Source organism: Pleuronectes platessa, chromosome 22 (assembly GCF_947347685.1).
Source record: "Pleuronectes platessa chromosome 22, fPlePla1.1, whole genome shotgun sequence".
NCBI lineage: Eukaryota > Metazoa > Chordata > Actinopteri > Pleuronectiformes > Pleuronectidae > Pleuronectes > Pleuronectes platessa.
In genome coordinates, this window is record NC_070647.1 from 17,416,954 (window position 1) to 17,432,654 (window position 15,701).

General features: G+C 46.1%; 1 protein-coding gene across 1 annotated transcript; it reads left to right on the plus strand.

Annotated features, from left to right (window-relative positions):
• Positions 1–15,076, plus strand: tbc1d30 (TBC1 domain family, member 30). Its single transcript, XM_053414956.1, is given in 16 exon segments — positions 1–783; positions 2,540–2,704; positions 7,171–7,232; positions 7,336–7,401; positions 7,864–7,989; positions 8,715–8,900; positions 9,023–9,092; positions 9,190–9,288; positions 9,381–9,549; positions 9,693–9,798; positions 9,919–10,025; positions 10,246–10,385; positions 11,021–11,053; positions 11,056–11,241; positions 11,660–11,737; positions 12,832–15,076. Coding segments are annotated over 16 exon segments (3,288 nt in total). The 5' UTR covers positions 1–251; the 3' UTR covers positions 13,995–15,076.
• The last annotated feature ends 625 nt before the right edge of the window (positions 15,077–15,701 follow it).

The window sequence follows — 15,701 nt, forward strand, 5'->3', positions numbered from 1 at the left end:
GTTGGGGGAGTTGATGAAGGTGGGTCGGTCCATCCTGGAGGGGAGGAGGGGGGGTGCCGGAGGAACAGAGTCCGGGATAGAGGAAGGAAACTCAAAGCTGCCGGACACGTACCTACCCCCGTGAGGAGGAGTGGACTGACCCGGGAAGTGCGCGCTCCTCCAGGGAAACTTTCCAGCGAAGTTAAAAAATGTCGCCTCACCTGTCAGATCCCCGCACCGCTACTTTGAGCTAGTTCACCGCTAATGGAGAAATGGCGACGCAGCTGAAAGGAACCGGGAGCGAACTTTTAGAAGTTGACATCAGCGACTCGGGAGGCGGCTTCGTGTCCGAGGACGAGAGCGACGTGTTCGTCAACTCCGCCGCCGCCGTGCAGGAGGACTTCTCCGGCTTCCAGCGGTGGTCGAGCCCCGCCGCCGCGTCCCCGAGTGACACATCATCACCTCCGGGACGACAGGAGCAGCTCCCCGGCGGGGGCACGGCTCCACCGCCGCCGCCGCCGCCGCCGCCGCCGCCGCTGCCTGGCACCCGGGCTGCCGACAACAACAACTCCGAGTCCCGCTGCGATGCCCTCCGAGCCCCGAGGAGCTCCATCGTGGACTGTCTCCTGGTCGAGCTGTACGAGACGTACAGCGGCCGGAGGAACGTGGACAGCTGGGACAGCTCCACCGAGGCGTCCGGGTCCGAATGCTTCCTGGGCCGCAGCAACTCCGGGTCCAGCTTCCTGCAGGAGCTCCAGGAGAAGCACACCCGGCGGCATCAGATGAACTACCTGGCCCAGAAAGGTGAGGGCAGTGCGGGGAGGGGAGGGGGTGCTGCTGCTGGGGCTTCAACATCTGGATGTACTGTGAAGTTACAATAACAATAAATATGGATCTTTAAAAGTTCCTAATTTACTGTCAATAAGCACAAAGTTAAGAGTCCTCTTCAATTTCTATTTACTCTCTTTGAGGGGATGATATATTTGGATATAATTTAGCTAAATGTAAAAAAGAGGTTTTATTGTTGACATTCCGCAATAAGAATATAATAATTTTGTATTTCTGCTAAAAACTGACATATTTGTAAATAGTTTTATAAGTAATGTGTAAAAACAATGATGGCGTTTGATAGGAAACTTTAAAAATGTTTTATTTTTTAAACATTTAATATTTCCTGCCTTTGTTTATCTTTTTGTTTAACTGTATAAATTAAAGGCAAATAAATCCAGAGCCTCGAGGCCGTATATGGAAATACACAAAAGTGTAGAAAGTTACAGGTATAAAAGGAAATACATATAACGAACCAAAATTATTAAGGCTTTATTCAGTGGATCTGAAAATGAGTACAGGATTTTTTTTACAATAAGTCATTTTGGAGGAGAAACGGGAAACAGAGGTGAACATTTGAGAGTTTTAGTTTTGTGATCCACTCGTGTGTCCTTCAGTAAAACCGGTTGTTAACAGTGGTTCAGTGTGATCAGATCCCAAAGGAAGGAATCCAGAGCATTGAGACCTTTTCAGACACAAACACACTCGGACACTAATTAGTGCGTCGACAGCTCGTGTTCAAACGTTGCCACAGAGTCTTTAAAGGCACGTCTGCCCTTTTGTTTCCTCTGTCACACCGGAATCTTACAGCAAACACGGCCGGGGACTTCCCTGTTTGTCCTCTGCACATGTGAGGCTCCCAAGTTAAACAGAGCCGAGTGCCAGCACAGGAGGAAGAGGAGGACGGCCTCTGGTAGAGGCTCAGAGATCAGTGAGAACACGAGGCCTCTGTCTCTGATGTGTGTGGTTAGGATGAGTGATAATCTGTTGAGGGGTCGGCTGCTAATTAGGATCAAATATCCTTAATGCTCCAAGTTATGAAGGTGAGTGACCTTTGACCTCCTTGTGGAAGAGGGTGAACTTCCAAGTGATTAAAGAGGAAATTGGGGTTTAAAAAAATACCATATTTTATATATATTTTTTATAATCACCTGTTTCTCTTGGGTTACTGATAACTGCTTTGGGAGACATCACATTTGTTTTTTATTGGTCTGATGTCAAAACTCTGATGTTCCTCGGGCCTGAACGGTTTTGTCTAAATTGGAGAAGGTGGGGGGGGGGGGGGGGGCGGTCTGGTTTTCATTTCCACTTCGCCTACGGACACACGACTGTGATGTTCTGATCTGAGCAGACATCTCATGTTCATCCAAACTGTATCAAGTGGCTTTATTTAGATGATATCATATTTCGGACAGACGTATCTGAATATCTCTGTGTCTGTTGTGTTTCTGAACAACTTGAAAACAAAGGTTTATATTTACAAATCACCCAGAATGAGTAAGAAAGAGTTTGATGAGCCGAGAAAATGACTGATGTCGGACCTGCATCTTTTTATCTTGTTCACGTGATATTTCTGAGTTTGTGTCTGTGTCACTTGTCAGTGTTTCCCTGTTTGAACCTCAGAAAACAACAGGAATGAAACGTCCCTGGTAGATTATCCATCCGTGCTGTTGAGACCCTGATTGAACCGAGTTGTCTCTGTGGTTCATATCTTTCCGCTTTGCTCTCTCAGCCCCGGCAGAGCTGCAGTCCATCATCCAGGAGGTGAAGTATCGCACCGGCCTGCAGTCGGCCAAGCTGCTCCGCCAGCTGAAGAGACGAGACCGACTCTGTCACAAGCTGCAGAAGAACTACGACATCATCACAGCGTGTCTTCAAGCCGTGTCTCCCAAACGACGTAAGAACACACACTTCTCTCTTTGCACTTCTTAAGCAGATGGTGTCGTTGATGATTGTCGACTTTCAGGAAGAGGTGCTCACCACAAATACTGTTTGTTTTTATGATGCTGTTCAACTACACTTTCACAACCACAAGTGCCAGATAAGAAGGCATTTTACATATAAGACGTTTATTTGTGATCATCAGGTTTCATCTGATCTTTAATATTTTCACTGTCTCTGCAAACCAACCCCAGGCTTAGATGTCAATTTAGAAATAATTTTCAAGTGCAACTAAAAGCACAAAATGTCACACAGCTGTGAAAGTATTGTGTTCACTAGTTGTCCTATCATATGCTAGTATGGAAACTACTGTGGTGAATTTACATAGTGGATTATGACCCAGACCCAAAGTAGGGAGTTGTATTTTTATGTTCATATCCCAGTCTCTCCACTCTTTAACCTTGAAGCTGCTCCTAGAACATTTCACCTGAAGGCTCTGTTGTGTAAGAGGTGTTTGTAGTAATGTGACGATAATACGATAAGGATGAAGTTGAGGTCATTTTGAATTGGTCGCCACATAATGATTGATATTTTTTGTTAATTAGTGAATATCATACTTTATATCTCAGCTCTCTCTACACACACTGTGACATCACACACATCTGTTAACTTGGTCTGTGGTTCAGAAGTGAGATCTGATCACAAGTGGTCACTTTCCAGTCACATTTTAATACCTGGTGTGAACAAACAAACTTATTTGTCTCCACTTGTGATCACATCTCTCAGGTCGGATGTTAATAGCAGGTCTGAAATGTACCACGTGACCTGAAGGCCACAGTTTGTTCTCCTCTAATGACCTGAAAGGTTGAGGGGCGTTCAGTTTGCTTCAATACTCATCTTCACCACTAGATGTCACTGTTCACTGTGTCAGCAGACCCTTCTTTAATCTCTACAGGAGCTCAGCTGGTTCAGTGTTTGGTTCATATGAAGAAATAATTGAGGGTGGATCGAGGTGCATGTTATTATTTTGCTTTTATTTTGAAACTGTAATCTTCTCTCAACACGCAGCGTGGAGGCTCACATGGAGGTGGGTGTGAAATACACTAAGCATGGGTATTTGTCAGTAGTTTTTGTATTATTATTATATTATTATTATTTGTGTGTTTTTGGCCTGACTGTGCCTTTATTTCCACTTCAGTGAGTATTTAAAAGAATCCCTCTTACTGGTCACTACAGCCGCCTCCTGCTTTCTTCAGAACAGGAAAGGCCACTTCCTCACTGATAAGTGTTATCAACAGAAACACTGAGACCAGACTGAGCTAACGTTGGTCTTGTTTCTGGGTAAAAAGGTCTTGAAATAATAATTAATGCCAACGATATCTGCTGAAGTTACAGCTTTTCACTTGGGGGAAACTTTATAAGCTCATTTGTATTAAATCATTGCATCAGAAGCCACTTTGCTTCTATTAACGACTCTTATTAAATTATATTAATGCAGTGTTACCTGTCTGAACTCTCTGAAGCTCAGGGAGATGTTTGTTTTTCTTTTTCTGGTCGACACCTATTTGTACTTTTTCCAAATTGGCATGATGGAGGCAAACAGCCCTGTGTCACTTCTCTGTTCTACATGTTGTGGCAGCTCTGGACTCAACATGCTATGTTATCTGTGACAGATTGATTATAAGTTGATAAGCTGATTTTTGTATTTTGTTACTCTAATGCAGCGTTGGGTTGAACATCTGAGTGCAGATCCTTTTCGGTTCTTCTCGTTAATATAAAAAAATGAAATTGACAGATAATATTGTTTAAAACACGGGAAGTATTGAATACTTTTCACAACCTTACTTTTAAGTAATTTAAAATCCACTCTGAGGTCAGTGTGAAGAAGCTCAAATCAGGGAGATGTACTCTGGTTAAAAGCTGAGTTCTGTTCTGTGTGCAGCCGCTCTACAGATTTTATATTCAGACTAGTTAAGAGGCTGTTTCAGTAAACCAGCTGGTTGAGATAAGAGCTTGTACAAATACTTTTTATGTCTTTAAAATGTGAGTAAATAGGACAAACTAATGTCCTTTGGTTATAGAACATTGTCCCAAATGTTGGTTATTTTTTTCTGTGGCAGCAGCTCTATTTAAATCAGATCCTGTCCCAGTTCTGGGGCTGATCCACTGGGACTTTGCTGTTTTTAAATCTTATAAATAAAATCTTTTGTGGGTTGTCTACAGAACGTGTGTCTTCTCTCCTGGTCTCAATCTCAGTGTCTCAAAAAGCCCGTTCACTTTAAAATGTATTTATTGTCTCAATAAGCTGGGATTTGTTCCGTTGTACAAGTGGGCCAACCACAGAAATCTATTCTTCCTCCCTCTTCTTCCTCTCCTCCACCATTACCTCATCCTCCTCTGTCTCCTCCCCACGTGTCTCTCCATCCTACCGCATCCCTCCATCCTCGCACCTCCTCCTGGTGACGCTGGACCAGAGGAGGAGGATGAGGAGTAGGAGGTGTTGAGCATCAGCTGCACAAACCGCTTCTTCCTCCTGAAATTACTTCGTTTTGCCATTTTTCTGAATCGTATTTAATGAGGATATCTGAGAGTGAGCTCGTGATTTCCTGGACGTCACCGCAGCGTCAGGATGAACCCGGAGATGTGACGTTTATTTGAGCTCAAATCGGAAACTCACCATCACCGGAAGAGAATTCAAACCAATCGATATCTTCGGAGGAACCGCTGCTCTCTCTGCTCCCCTCGGTGGCTTCTCCATCTCCGAAGAACACCCAAAGAAAGACTTGAAACCGAGCGGGTGGAGACGATGTGAGGGGAGCGATCGGTTTGATTCCCGATGAGGCAGGAGCGGCTCCCCGCCGCCGGCAGGAGGCCGAGGGCGGGCGGGCGGCAGCGGCAGCAGGGATCGGGAGGGGTCGGTAACATCATCAGCAACGTCCTGAAGAAGCGGAACGGGATTTCCAGGAGTGCTCCCCGGCTGCTCTGCACCTTGGAGCCAGGTGACACCACACGCATGACCCGACCCGATGAGCAAAGCATGGCACGGTCTATCACCTGGTTTAATGCATTGTAATGTAGTAGTGGTGCAGGCTATAACACCGTTAGTCGGTGGTTTTAATGGTGTCACTGCATCCTGTGGCTGCTGCTGCTGCTTAAAGGGATAGTTCACCAATAAAGGAAGATGTACTCATTATCTCCTCACCTCCATGCAGAGAGACAGAGATAGGTGAAGTGTTTGAGTCCACAGATATACAATTTTAGATAATTATGGCCAATTAGGCAGATATACAGGGTGTTAAAGTTATTTTCATGAATGTTCTTCCTGTGATAAAAGCAGATGACCCACTTGAGGTGTCACATGAGCTCGTTTTGATCCCAATTTAAATCTCTTAGCATGATGGAAATCACAGGTCAGACAAATACCCAGTGACGTGTGTCTATCTGATACTGGAATGACTGGGCATTGATTTGACACCTTTTATATAATTTGCATGAAGTCTTTACTTTTGTGGATCTTTTACTTTATTTATATCTTTACAATAATTACAGTTTTGATTTATTTCTAAGATAGAATTTAAAGATATAAGTAAGAACAGAAAACATCAGCTGGACTGGGAGCAGCGAGAAAGTTAGAAACTTCCCGGGCATCAAACGAATCGCTGTCATTTCCAGCCTCCTTCGAACTGGTTTAGTTTAAATCCCATAGAAACCAGTTTGTCTCTCGTCATGATGGAGTTGTCCTCTTGTTCCCCGCGTCGTGTCCGCGGTGTGGGTCTAATCTGGGACCGGGAAGTGGGAGGGGTGTTTCCGCGTTAATCCTCTTCCCGAAGCTCCGAGAGGAAACCACGGAACACAGAATGGCGCAGGAGGAAACGACAGACACGGACCGAACAGGTTAAACACGTTCTGTCGTTTATTCTTTATAATGGAGGCTTTTGTTTAACTGAAGAGAGAATCGTCTCCTTCCTCCTCGTGGGATCGGGAGCAGGTGGATTCTCTCCGGGGAGCGAGCTGCTGGAGGAGGAGCAGGAGGAGCAGGAGGAGAAATGGCCGCAGTTTGGCTCAGAGCCGAAAAAACATGTCGGGATATTCCCTCTTAACTTCAGATCAGCATTTCATTTCCGTTTGATCTTCGTGGAAGGAAACTGGGAGAGAAAGAGGGGGGGGGGGGGGATTTAGTTCTAGATATTCTCTAAAGAAGTTTGTGTACTTACAGTCACGCGAGTTCAGCACCACCAGGAAGTGGACAGCGACACATCACAGCACCAAACTGCGTTCATTTCTTTTCAATCAAATAAAGAAATAGAAGCTGAACACGTGTTATTGTTCTCATCTTTCATATCTGTGCTGAAACTAAACCCCTAAGCTCCCATATGACCGTTCAGAGACGTCCTCCTGTCCTCTCCTGTCCTCCCCTGTCCCAGAAAGTCCCTCAAATCTGATTCTAGATCAGTGAAACCGAATGTGTTTGACTGTTAACAGGAGTCGACACGAGGCTGAAGTTCACCATCGAACCATCGGTGGGAAAGAATGGATTCCAGCAGGTGAGGCCTCAGTTTGTCTAATACTATTTGTTCACTGCTTCTAATGGTTGTGTGTGTGTGTGTGATAATGTGATAAACCATGTGTGTGTTTTCTTCTCTTTAGTGGTACGACGCTCTTAAATCAGTGGCCAGGCTTTCTACTGGGATACCAAAGGAATGGAGGAAGAGGGTGTGTAACTTTTAAACTAAGTATGACTTTGTTATTCTTCAAGAAAGAAGCAAATCAACAAAACATCAATTTGTGCTACGCCAAGGAAAGTGTGTTATTCTTTTTTTAATTATTAACCTCCAGACGTGGTTAATCAGCAGCAGCACTTTGTCTGATTCATTTATCAGACATCTAAAGTTTCTCTCTTGGGACGAGCGAGCAAAAGCAAAAGGAAGTGAAGACTTTAATCTCGTCAGAGGAGAAGAACAATGAAATGACACAGAACAAATTGAGTCAGAGTGAAACACACAGGGAAGAGACACCAGAGGAAAACAGCACAGTCATCATATTTGTATCTTGTCCGTCCCGATACTGGAATCATTTCTCTGACTGTCTTCTTCTACTGACAGTTAGAGGTCATGGTTGTTTTTTTGTGGACACTTCCTGATTCTTTGTGTATCTACCGTTGTCGTCTCTGTGCAGGTCTGGCTAACTCTCGCGGACCAGTACCTCCACACCATCTCCATCGACTGGGACAAGACGCTCCGCTTCGCCTTTAACGAGCGAAGCAACCCGGACGATGACTCCCTCGGCATCCAAATCGTAAAGGTAAACAGAGTGTTGTTTTGGGGGGGGGGGATGGGGTTGAGCCAAATATGCCTGTTTGTGTGTTTGTGTGTTTGCGTATGTCCTGAGTCAGCAGCATGGGGCTCAGTGTGGAAACCTCAGCATTTCTAAACATGTCGATTGAGACAGAAAGAGACAGAAACTTTTGAAGTGTTGTGTTGAGAGTTTTCAGAGTCGCCAACAACACATTAATACTTTAGTACAACTAATGCACCATCGTAAACCTGCCTGTTCCTAAGGTTCGATTCCCCTGACGTCCTGTGTTGATGCTCCAGAGCTTCTTCAGACTGACTCCTTGTCATTAGAGACTCCTCCTCCTTCTACTCACTTCTACAATCCACTGTCACTTCTTACTGTTTGTGTGCAGAGCGAAGTTATACAACTTGTGTTCATCCTACTTGGTTTATGTGCAGTGAGGATTTTATAGTAATTTTCTTTTCATAAAACGAAATTGAATCTGCTCTTGTGGTTTATATATAAGTTAGAGAAATGTACTGAGCTGCTGTCGTCAGTGAACGTCATCACTGCCTCATGGAAACACCAGAGATCTTTTCCATTTCTCGATGACTCAGCAGTCAACAGAGCGATTACCGTCGAGACAAAGTCCATTCTTCAGCCTGTCTGTGTTTGTCCTCCTCTCTCTGTCCCAGTTAAAGCACCGGCCAGTATTAAACTAATCTATAACTCTGCTTCCTCCTGGTGTCCAGGACCTGCACAGGACGGGCTGCAGCTCGTACTGTGGCCAGGAGGGGGAGCAGGACCGGGTGGTGCTGAAGAGGGTGCTGCTGGCCTACGCCCGCTGGAATAAAAGTGTGGGCTACTGCCAAGGATTCAATGTGCTGGCTGCTCTCATCCTGGAGGTCACAGAGGGCGACGAGAGCGACGCACTGAAGGTAGCTACACACAGTGATGTGTGTGGTTGTGTTAAAACTGAGACACAAGAATACAGATTCGAAAAATACGATAAAATGCTTAAAATTGTGTACATGTCTTTTTTGCTCTTTGTTGTTTTCAGGTGATGATCTACCTGATTGACAAAGTGCTGCCAGAGAGTTATTTTGCCAACAACCTTCGAGCATTGTCAGGTAAATAGACACTGTTTTTTTTGTGTCAGCGCTTTGAAGAGAATAAACACTTATTGTCGAGTTTATCGTTTCACTCTGTCACGTCTCCTCCCGTCAGTGGACATGGCCGTTTTCAGAGACCTTCTGCGTGTGAAGCTGCCCAGACTCTCCCAGCACCTGCACCACCTTCAGAAAGCAGCCAACAGAGACGCTGGAGGTACACGTCAGATCAAATAGATGGAGGCAAAAGAAAAGTTATAATCCAGGTCGAGTTGTGTTCTAATCCTTCCCCCTGTGTTCCTCCTCCAGGCAGTTACGAGCCTCCGCTGACCAACGTCTTCACGATGCAGTGGTTCCTCACCATGTTCGCCACCTGCCTGCCGGCCTCCACCGTGCTGAAGATCTGGGACTCGGTTTTCTTCGAGGGGTCAGAGGTGCTGTTTCGAGTCGCCATCGCCATCTGGGAGCGACTGGGAGAGTAAGTGGGCCTCAGTTTGAATTACAGCCTGTTCGGAGGTTTCATTGTTCGCCCATTTCTCATCCTTCCACCAAGACTCATGGCAATCTGCTCAGTAGTTTTTGTGTAATCCTGCTGACACACCTCCCTCCCTCCCTCTGCAGGAGGATCGAGTTCTGTCAGTCAGCCGACGAGTTCTACAGCACCATGGGATGTCTCACTCAGGAGATGCTGGAGCACAACCTCATCGAACCCGCTGAGCTCATGCAGGTAAGAGATAAACTAATCTGCTCACAGCTCCTTAAACACCTTTTGAGATGTTGTTAACTTCATATAAGTACTTCTCCCCCCCCCCCCCCCCCCCCCCCCCTCTTCTCCTCTGTCCATCAGGAGGTTTACTCCATGGCAGTGTTTCCTTTCCCTCAGCTGGCTGAGCTCAGAGAGAAATACACGTACAACATCACTCCGTTCCCAACCGCAGTCAAATCCAATGGAAGGTTTGTTTTTTCTTTATGATAAGATTTGGAAGCTTCTGATTTTACCAAAATAAACTCAGCTTCACTTCTACTGCTGATTCATTGTATGTTTGGTTTTAGTAGTTTTTGCATAATCCTGCTAACTAGCAATCACAGAGAGAAACATAAAGCGGTTAAAATCTTTGTAAAAAGGTGTGATGATGACAGAGGTGGTGATGAAGATGTTATTCTCTCGTTCCAGTGGGGGTCTGGGCAGCTGGGAGAGCGATGATGATGCCGACATGGACGACGAGGACTCTGTGGTGACTGCACTGGGTTGTCTGGGGCCCCTGGGAGGCCTGCTGGCCCCCGAGCTGCAGAGGTATCAGAAACATCTGAAAGGTCAGTGCGACCGACTGTGGACACGACACACAGGATTTAAAGAGGCAGAGATAAACTGACAAGTAGTTTCAGGCGAGCTGTTGCCCCAAGTCCTCATGTTATGCCCCCAATTCAACTCAGAGTACAAACTCCATCTCTGATCATCTTCCTCTTCCTCTTCCTCCGGCGACTCTTACGAGCAGGAAACAGGCAAACAACCTCAGGGTTTAGTTTAAGATCTGAAGCAGGAGGCGTCACGCTCCAGAGAGATTTAACAGAGCGACTTGACCTGGTTCGAAATGGAAACTTAAAAAGAGAAATATGATTATCAATAAACATCACAGTCACGTTGGAACAAATGACCGAGAGACAAACAAGAGGATTTTCTCTGATGCTTAGTTTTATTTCTTGAGTTGTCGGCTGATTAAAGAAGACTGAAGCTGTAATAAGTCAGAAAATAAGCTTTAAAGACCCAAAAAGCCTCATTGGATTATGTCTGACTCATGTAGTTTGGTCCAATCTTAACCTTTTAGCTCTTGACCCTAATCTCTTAAACTCTCCTGTGTTCAAGTCAAAGTGTAAAGTGGTAAAAAGAAGATTTTGATGTCGTGTTAAAGACGTGAACCTGAGAACCTGAACCTCTCTTTCTCCTCCAGACCAGCGATCAGAGCAGGGAAACTTCTCCGAGCTGAGCCCGGCGCGGTGGGAGCCGGAGGAGCAGGAGGCGCAGGAGGAGGCGCCAGGGCGGAGCACCAAGCTGCCATCAACAGCATGATGATGGAGAGGATGAGCACCGACATCTACGCCCTCAAGAAGCAGTACACCCGCATCAAGAGGCGGCAGCAGCAGCAGGCGATGCAGCTGTACATACGCACAGGTGAGAGAGGAGAGGCTGCAGCTGGTCATTGTTTCACATTCATGTTCGCAGGGAGCAGCTTTAGTTGTGACTCTAATGGTTTTAATGGTTTTAATGGTTTTAATGGGTAAGGTGCATGACGGCAAGGTGCGTATTTCCACTGCTTTATGATACAATAACCAAACTTCCTTCTAGGCTGCAGTGATTTCTTGTGTATAAATACAAACCTCTGATCTTTCAGAACAAATTATTCTCGAGAGAATAAAGAGTTTAAAAGTAAAGTTTCTAGAGTTCTCAACACAGACAAGGTCTTTATTCAAAGATCAAAAGTTCTGTTATTAAAATTGCGAATAGGCGTAAAGATGAAATCCTTCCCAGAACAATGAAAACACACAACAGAAGGTTTTGATGATGATGATGATGATGATGTGACTCGTAGGATTTGGACCTGAAGCTCCCACTCGTCCAGGAGTTCTCCCGGAGCCTCACAGCGACCGCACCGACCACCGAGCCGAGGGTACTGAGGTCGAACCTTCTGAAACCGGGTGTTCTGGGAATTAATTCAGGGTCTCCGACGATTTAATGGGTGTTTTAGAAGCAATCAGATGATTTAAAGGAGGGAAGCAGACTCTGGTCATGAAGGGAAATCAACAAGTCGTGCTCTCACATTAAAAGACCACCTCTGAAATAAAGACAGGAAACCAAACATGGATATCTTTTAAAAGGCGAAGATTTGAACTCTGGTAAAGGAAACTGCAGCTGGTTTGTCTGGTGATGGCTGGACTTGGTTTATAATCAATAATCAATTAACAATAATGAACATTTATATGGAGACACATGTCACGACTGTCAGACGGTTTAATAACTTTCCAGTTCCAGTAAATCTCCAGCTGTGATTGTGAATCTAGCTGCTGTATATTTATTATTATGTTTCAGTTTTAACAATAAATGCTTTTTAGAGTTCCTATTAGAGCCCGACAGTTTTGAAATGTGTCTCCAGTTTAAAGATGATTCTTGTTTCTGTGGCTGTGTTTTGTTTTTTGGGGGATTTTCTTTCTGACCCATTTCTTTCTCTCTAACCTTCATTAAGATATGCTGCTTGTGTAACAGTATTACAGGCGGATCTGATTTTTATTCCCCTTCAAACACGAGCATCTGAGCTCACCCTCCTCTCCCGTCGGTCTAATCGCAGCAGAAACACTCGCTCGGCTTCCATGAAGTCGTGTTTACATTCCAGATCTGGGAACAGGTCCAGAAAACACTGTACATATTATATAATGTGAGTGTTTGTAGCTGGAGGCGGAGAAATCAGGATGTTCTGGACCAGTTACTCAAAACCTGTAAGATGCTCGATGGATGAATCCTCAGAGGAAAAGCCAGGACGCCCCCTGGTGTCGGCTTTAGGCAACAGCTTAGTGCTGCTCCGCAAACATTGACTTAGAACATCAACAGGATGTTTATCAGTGAAATCAACACATCGGTCATAAAGCTGCTCTCTCACTTTTCTCTTCTTTCTCTATCATCGTTTTACGCTAAAACACAAATTTAAGAGCTTATATTCTATCTGCTTTAATCCTGTCTCTGTCTTTGTCCCCTTCCCCGTCCATCCAGACAAGTGCCCGGCCACACGTGTCCTCGCCTCCCAGCTCAACCCGTCCAGCGCTGTGATCAACCACCTCCTTCTGGGCCGCACGCCGACCGGAGGCCCCCGGGGCTCCAGACCCACGTCCACCACGAGCCCCTCCGCTCTGCCAGGGGTTCGACCGGCTCTCCTGCCCCAGGGTCAGGGCTCCCCGGCCCGGCAGCGCTTGGGCTCGCTGCCCTCCACCGGATCCCCGGGCGGGTCACCGTGGCGTGCTCATGTCCGGGTGCATCGGAGGAACATGGCCAGAGCTCGAGCACAGCTGGGCTTTGGGGATTCAGAGGAAAGGGACGATGAGGAGGAGGAGGAGGAGGAGGAGGAAGGAGGATCAGTGAGGTTGGAGAGTGAAGAGGAGGGGAGGATTGAGGAGGAAGATGACGATGAGGAGCAGAAGGATGGAGGAGACGGCTCTGTCTCTCCATCTCCTGATGTCTCCCGTACAGAGTCTGTCTGTGAGGAAGCTCCACCGGCTGCAGAGGAGACGAAGGCAGCGGGGGTGTCGGAGGTGATGGTGCAACTGGCGTTTCTGGAGATAGAGGACGAGTCCAGCCTGAGCCCCCCCGCCGCCCAGTTCCCTCTGCTCCCCCCTCCTCCTCCGTCCTCACGCAGACACAAAGAGTCCGACTCCTCCGGTTCAGAGAGAATCACCGGCTCTGACTCGGCTGCTTCTCCTGCAGCTCACCACTCCTCCAACTCCTGCCTCCCTTCTCCCACCTCCAGTCCGCCCCCCTCCCCCTCCCCCTGCTCCCTCTCTCCGACACCAGACTCCACATCCTGTCTTCCCTCCTCTTCATCAGCCCACAGCTTGTCTGCTCTCTCCCTTCCCGCCTCCTCCACCTTTTATAAAACCCCCTGCCCCTCCACGCCCTCTCTCTCCTCTGTCTCCTCCTCCTCCAAATCACACATCTCCTCCTCGCCGTCAACGCCAGCGCTCAACTCCTCCGCCTCCTCCTCCGCCCCGAAGCAGCAAGTCTTCTCCCCGTTCCCGAGCGTGAAGCAGCCCAGGAAGTCGGCCGCAGCCAGAAACCTCGGCCTCTACGGGCCCACGTCCAGAACGCCCACCGTACACTTCCCCCAGCTCAGCCGCAACATCAACTGCAGTACTGCCACCGCCACCACCAGGAGGCGATGAAGACCCAAACACTTCCTCACTGATGCTGGAAACACACACACAGTGAATCATTCAATTTAATTTCACCACGTTGCCTCCTGCGAAAACAACCTACGTCTTATTTAAAGTAGAGAAGTGTAAAGTTAAACTCTGTGGAGAAATCGCTTAGTCATCGAAACCTGTGATGGGAAGACGGGGGGGCACAAAGACTAAAGGGTTCATCCTGTGGAACTCACAAGCCATTTCAGACGAATATTATAGAAATAGTCCCAGTATCAGACTCTTTACTGGGACCAATGCAGCTTCTTCTCAACCATAATCTATTCATCACAAATAAGATATGAAAGTAAAATGTTCTATTGACTCTCGACAAAGTTCCTGGATTCTCTCTGGACCGACGCACGAGGAGACGCTGCTCTGGACTCACACATTTATCAACACAACCCTTTTTCCTGTGCGAGTACACAACAGCCATCCGGTTGTTTCTATGCCAAGTATTTAAAGAATTGACTCCACCAGTTTATTTAAGTTAAGAATCGAAGCCCGATCTGAAGAGTCGTTAACTTATTTTGTTTTCTTGTCCGTGTCTCCACCGTTGAACACGAGGAATGTAAAGTCAATTTAAGTTTGTCACTCATTACTACCCGTGCTATGAAAACACATTTAAATTCACCAGATGCAGATTTTAATTTGTATCTGCACCAAAGTTCACACACTCGTAAAAATGAAACCCCTAAAAGTTTCTGGTTTTCATTAAGATCCATGAAATTATTCTCGATCTCGCTGATTTCGGAACTTCCTCCACAAAATCCCATGGACATCGGTTCCATTGTGTTTGTGTAGTCCTGCTGAATGAAACTTCACACAATCTACACACAAGACGAGGTTTCATTCAGGATCATAACTGTATTTAAGTGTTGTTATAAATATGCAGTAACTGGAATGTGTTGCTTTATAAGGCAGAGGCAGAAAAAACTACTGATATCACGTCTTACTTTGAAACTTGTCCCCGAGCTCTGAATGGAGTCCACTGGGGGAAATGCAAATAAATGTGCGGAGATGGAAAAAATCCCAGTGTGGTCATTTGTGTCATGTGATGGAATCGGATGGAGAAACTTAACTGGTTGTGAAATTTGAGGTTAAAAATGGAGGTTTGGTGGATGTAAGTTTGATTTTCCATTTGAAATCCCAGAGTGACGCAGGGTGACGTGAGGCTGAAGGTCTCACGTCACGAGGCAGAAAGAGAAATGACTCAGTTTCCTGTTGTGTGCAGTTAAATATGATCAGTTTCAGTGGTTGGAGACGTGTCCTGCAGGCGCCGTGTTCTGTCTGTGGACTAAATAAAGATGGACGACGCGTCTCCACCTCCTCCCACTGAAGCAAAGTCATCTCCGAGGTCATTTAGAGTCAGAGTCTGTGGAGTCAGGGTGTCCACGTCCCACTGAGACGAGCACTCGACCAATCGTGAGTCAATCAAGTCGACTCACCAAGTTTATTTTAGCATCAAATAACTAATTATTTACTTTTTAGTTTAGTCTCATCTGCAAGCCTGGAGGAGGAGGGGTATATGATCTATACTGCAGCCAGCCACTAGGGGGCGATCCAGATGTTTTAGCTTCACTTAAAAGGAGCTGTCACGTCCTCACATCACAATAACACAAACATAATTTTTCATAATTAAAACAACAGTTTTCTCCTCCTTTTTAATTTCCATTAACCTTTTTAAAA